We start from the raw sequence: 6,000 nt of genomic DNA, 5'->3' as shown, positions 1-6,000 counted from the left end.
CATTATTAATTGATATTTCGATATGAAATCTCATGTTATGTTGTAAAGCTTGAACTAGTTGAACACTCAAAACTCACATAGCTCTAATGGGGTTTTTTTATTTTTAGGTAAGGGTTTGACTTTGATTGTCACAAATCAATGGTGCATCCCTCCATTTTTATTCCCTTTATATATAAACAATGAGTTGAAAAAGTTAGGAACCAAAACATCAAAAGTGATGGAAAGAGAGAGAGAATAGAAGGATGAGAAAAGGGTAACAGTGCTTGTTACTGTTACTAACTACTACCAAGTTTTCAGATTCAGGAGAGAAAAGAGAGAAATGATGTGGGTCTACTACTTCTCTTCATCAGCTGCCAGATAATGTTATGTCATCACAAACAAAAAACACCAAAAAAACCAAAACTTTCCATATCCCCTTTCCATTTATATAACTTCCAACCCAACAAAACCCAAAAACCAAAATAAAGAAAAAATAAAACCCATTTTTTCTTTGTTCATAATAATGCTTATGGACCCTTCTTTCAATTCCTCTCACCAAGAACAACGACGACAAGATCAAGATCAAGATATTTCCACTTGCTCCAATAATAATAATCATTCTTTCCAAATGCGTCAATTACTAATCCGTTGTGCTCATTTCATTTCTCAATCTGATTTCCTTTCAGCGCATCATCTTCTATCAATTCTCTCTTCAAATTCCTCTCCTTATGGTGATTCCACTCAAAGATTACTTCATTACTTCTCTTCTTCTCTTTCTCATCTCCTCCCTTCTTCAAATTCTTCTTCTTTTGTCCTTCATCATCATCATCATCATCATTATGATAACAACAAGATTCAATCTTGTTACTTATCATTGAATCAAATCACACCCTTTATTAGATTCACTCATTTGACTGCAAATCAAGCTATTTTGGAAGGTATTGAAGAAAGTGGAATGATTCATGTTTTGGATTTTGATATCATGCATGGTGTTCAATGGCCTCCTCTTATGCAAGCTTTGGCTGATCGTTTTCCTTCTCCTATGCTTCGTATTACTGCTACTGGGCTTGATCTTAACTTCCTTCATAAGACTGGTGATAGGCTTTCTAAATTTGCTCAATCACTTGGTTTGAGGTTTCAGTTTCACCCTTTACTTCTTCTTCATGATCGTGATCATCACCGTGTTATCCCCGCCGCTCTCACGCTCTTCCCCGACGAAGCGCTCGCCGTCAACTGCGTACTCTACTTGCACAGGTACGGGAAAATTACCACTCAACTCAAAAACTTTAACTGCGTATACAATGTCAGTATAATGATGTTAACTAGGAAGGAAATGATATATTATTACGGGTGGTATAAAGGGATCGGAGAATGCCATATTTCAAGTTCTGAACTACTACTAAACTTGAAAACTTAAGCTTACGCAAGGTTATTAGATTTGTAGCCTTGAGTTTGAAGGGTGGGAAAATTTTCTCAGAAAATCATACCTTTCCGACCTAGGATATAGTAGAAGGTCCAACGTCGTTAGTACCAGGTTGAAAACTATAAATATTAACTGGAAAGGATATGATATTACCAATAGTACTAATCGGATCAAGGAAGAACGTCCTATTATCTTATGTTATGAACTACTACTAAACTTGAAAGCTTAAGTTTATACGAGTTTATAGATTTTCTTAACGAAAACTAGCTTGAGAGTTTCCAACCTAGGACGATATTAGTATAAGGTCGAACGAGTGGTAATTTAGTACTAAAATTGGAGTATTATTATTTGGTTTAATAGTTAAGCTGATAGGTTACGATAAATTTACAGGCTAATGAAGGACGATATTCGAGTATTGCTTCATAAAATCAAGGCATTGAATCCAAAAGTGGTGACTATAGCTGAAAAGGAAGCAAATTTCAACCAACCATTATTCATGCAAAGATTTGTAGAGGCATTAAATCATTACAGTCTAATATTTGATTCATTAGAAGCAACTTTGCCTCCAAATAGTAGGGAGAGATTGGCAGTGGAACAAGGTTGGTTTGGGAGGGAAATAAACGACATCGTTTCAGGAGAAGGGAATAAGAGAAGACAACACTATGAAAGGTATGAATCATGGGAGTTAATGCTTAAAAGTTTGGGGTTTTCTAATATTCCTTTAAGCCCTTTTGCTCTTTCACAAGCTAAACTCCTTCTTAGACTTCATTACCCTTCTGAAGGTTACCATCTTCAAATCCTTCATGATTCCCTTTTCCTTGGTTGGCAAAATCAACCCCTTTTTTCAGTCTCTTCATGGCATTAACCCAAAAGGAAAAGAAAAGTATCCCCAATAAAAAAAAAATGGCTTTGATTTGGAAACCCCATCAAGAGAAATGAAGGAATTAACAATGAATTGCTTCTCGGTATGGGGAATGATAAAGGTACTATGAATATATTAATCTAACTTAGATGTTCGGATGTACCTACTGATTCCTCTCGGAATTAACCTGAAAAAAACTGGAATTTGTCTCCTTTTAAGACCTTTTTCTTTTTGAGGGTTTGCATGAAAAAGAAAAGAAAAAAAAAACTATTAGCCTATGAAATTTGCCCTATCATGATATTGGCTAACTTTGTTTAATTAATTGTGTAAAACTAGAATCTTTCAGGTGTTCTTCCACTGGGGAAAGGCTGAAACCGACAAATATTGAAAATGCATTTTTTTTTTTTGGTGTGTACTAAATAAAATCTTTGTTTTTTTTTTTCTCTTTGTCCACCTATGGAAATATATATTTACTTAGATCATAAACCATCTTAGTAAATTTGATTATATATCTAAATTAACCAAAAACATTATCCTCATTAACATGGTCACTTGTCTCCTTATTGCATAAATGCTGTTGTTTTTATATATATTATCTTCCTTTTTTTAAGGCAATGACAATGACTCATGACTAATGAGGTATTTAAAACTTCTCTCTTATTCAATCCCTAATATATAACATATTAAAATATTATTTTAGTCTATATATTTTCAAATTTTCAATTTCGATCTCAGTATTTAAAAAAAAATCTCTTTACTTCTAGTTGATTGTTTTTAAAAAGCTTTTGCTATTTATTAAAAAATTATTATTATTATTATTATTTATTAAAAAATTTAAGATTTATTGATAATACATCGACTAAAATTGAATAAAATGATAATGGTATGGAGAGAAGTCGAACCTCATCCTCTAAGAAAGAATGTCAAATCAATTACTACTGAGTTAAGTTCACTTCGACTAATACGATAATTTAACCTATATAATAGAATACAAGAAATAATAAATGGTTGATTTGTTCCCTTACATTCCTATTTGTTGCATCAATGTAATGGTGTAGCTTCGAGAAGGGAATCCATGAGGGTTCTTGTTCTTTGCACTTTTTGTAACCATTATTATATTTAATTATAATAATAAATGTAAGTATTGATTGCTTTTATTATTATTTTTTTGGGGTGGGGATTTGTTTATTAAAAAAAAAAAAAAAAAAGAAAGAAACCAGAAATTGTGCCTTATGTCCCCTCAACAAAACCATCAAAGTTCTCAAAATGGAGCTTTTGGTGCTCCCTTTGGCACCCTCTAGGTTTCTTTAAATTCAAAAAACTTACCTACAAAGAGATCCAAAAGGGTATCCCTTAACTCTCATGTCCTATGGATGTTGGAGAAACAATTTTTAGGGACACTTGATCCCTTCTTCTTGCCCTTTAAGAGGGAATAATATATCTACTTTGTCTTTTTCTTTAACTATATATTATTAAAATAGATTAAAGTATATTCCTTCCTATCCTATTCTTTAATACCTTAAACTATTTGGTGCTACTCTTAGTGTAGTGATTTAAATATTTCTTATTAAAATAGGTGCTCTTTTGTGTTTTAAACTCATGGATCTCTTAAGCATGCCTTTTTTGTAAGTACAATCAGAGATGGGAGAGTTCAATTACTCTACATATTTCTTAGTTGTTAACATATCTTGATGTCAATTGAGCTAGATATGTCCATCTTTACCTATGAAACTAAAGTTAGTCTTTGATTTTTTTAAAAAAAAATGATGTTTATTTTCTCAAAGATAACTTTTCTTAGTTTTTAAAACTTAAATATGTTTATAAAAATAGATTAAAAAAAAGGGTTCATCATACAAAGCTATACGAGTGCAATCCTTAAGTCACTTCTTGATGTTTAGTTCATTTGATACGTCTTTTGAGTTGACAATGGAAGAGATCACTATGAGAGAAAATATTTATTTTTATATATAATTGAATCTAACCCTTTTATCATTATTTAACACGAAAATAAAATAAAACAAACGGCGTATGTTTACTATTTGGAACCCAAAAATGCGTCGTTTTTATATCGATTAGGTCAAATAACTAGTACTAACTTTGAAGTCCCCAAAAGGGCATAGCATATAATAATATTACAAAGGAAAGGAATAAAAGTTGTTGAAAAGCAAAGTGGGATAAAGAAAGAGAAAGAGAGTTTGGTGATAAGATGGTCAGAAGAAAGGGAGCAAAGGCAAAGGAAAAAGGAAAGGGGATATTAAGTTTGCGTGTGGGAAGAAATTAAGTGATGAGTGTGTGAAGCTAAGAGTTGGTGCACGCATGGCATCGCTTGCCATTTCCCACACACATCCATCTATCTTTCAATCTGATTTTGACCTTACCTTTTGTGCTATTCTTTTTCCTTTTTCCCATTTCTCTTTTTAACATTAATTATTAAAAATAGATATTTCTCAATTCTCCTAATAAGATTAGATTATAAATCTTATGTTATAAGTTGCACGATTAAGTGTACAATCATTCAACGTGATATTAGTAGAATATAACCTCTTCCTTTTCAATAATATGTTGATGGACATCACTTGGTTTGTGTGATAATCTCTCATGCTAATTTTTTAACCCTAATATGAGTATAACTCGACTGACATGAACTTGTACTATTAATCTTCAAGTTTGAGGTTCAACCTCTCATCCTATAATTTTTGAACTTACAAGATAGAATTTTAATTTATACATGCTAATATTGATACTCAAAATTGTGGAACTAAAATGAGTATAGTTCACGTAGTATGAAATTTACATTATTGATCTCGAGGTTAGAGGTCCAATTCCCTCACTCCTATAAAAGAAAGAAACTTAACATTTTGAGAAAAAGATTCTATCTTTGTATATTATGAATTTTCCTTCCTAAAGAATTTGTTAATGTTGTTTGACAATTTCACATGTTTTTTTAAATTTAAATTATGTTGATGGTCTTGACTAACTTATATAATTGTAAAATCAAAATATTTTTCGAGCTATTACGTTTCTAGAGTATTACGATTCTTAATTCGTCGTCACTCGTTGAGTCTCGTGATAATTTAATTTTTAGATCTAATTAACCTTTTTAATTAATCCTATTAGCATAAGATAAGGTAAGAGATAAAATTAGGGTCTTGAGATGGAATCTTTTTTTAAATTTGGTTCCCCATAATTTGATGCTGTCTTCTGTTGACCCTCAAATGGCAATATCATTACAGAATTGTATGCTTCTGTTTGACTGCTTCCTGTGCACGCACGTGTAGAGAATCACTACTTCAAGAAGAGAGAGAAACCAAATAAATAAATAAAAGCAAAAAACTGTTGCATTTTTTTAAATACAAAAAGCTATTATATAAATAAATAATTATTTATTTATTTATTTATTTAGTTTATTTATATTTTACGTATGGGATCTTTATAAATGTCGACGCTGGATCGGCTGCCATGAATGAAGCTGGTGAAACTCTGTAAGCCTAATGCAAAGAATAATATTTTGAGAATTATGATTCCACTTAATTCCTCTATCCTATTTAATTCCCTAACTTTCCTTCCTTTTCATTTTACCTTAATTTATATGTTTGCTCCTATTTTTTATTATTATTATTATTATATAAAACAAAATACTTGAGGTCGAAAGATCAATAAGCACACATAAACATTTCAACTAGTTTGACACACCCATAACGTTCTCATCAAGCCTTGATTCCAACAGTGAGGCATT

The 6,000-nt window shown here is 31.4% G+C and overlaps 1 protein-coding gene across 1 annotated transcript; it reads left to right on the top strand.

The window, feature by feature from the left end:
• The first annotated feature begins 252 nt into the window (after positions 1-252).
• LAS (GRAS family transcription factor) lies at positions 253-2,783 on the top strand. The gene is made up of 2 exons (XM_090307477.1): positions 253-1,233; positions 1,793-2,783. Exons 1-2 carry the CDS (start codon positions 503-505, stop codon positions 2,265-2,267), a joined length of 1,206 nt encoding a protein of 401 aa, XP_090163603.1. The 5' UTR covers positions 253-502; the 3' UTR covers positions 2,268-2,783.
• The last annotated feature ends 3,217 nt before the right edge of the window (positions 2,784-6,000 follow it).

This window comes from Benincasa hispida, chromosome 11 (assembly GCF_027475165.1).
Source record: "Benincasa hispida cultivar pf3 chromosome 11, pf3_genome.v1.1, whole genome shotgun sequence".
NCBI lineage: Eukaryota > Viridiplantae > Streptophyta > Magnoliopsida > Cucurbitales > Cucurbitaceae > Benincasa > Benincasa hispida.
This window is presented reverse-complemented; position numbering and strand designations above follow the sequence as displayed.

Bases quoted from the DNA above. Each gene is read 5' to 3' on its own strand.
- LAS (XM_090307477.1), top strand. From the start codon at position 503: ATGCTTATGGACCCTTCTTTCAATTCCTCTCACCAAGAACAACGACGA. The intron at 1,234-1,792 runs GTACGGGAAAAT...ATAAATTTACAG, and splicing joins TGCGTACTCTACTTGCACAG to GCTAATGAAGGACGATATTC.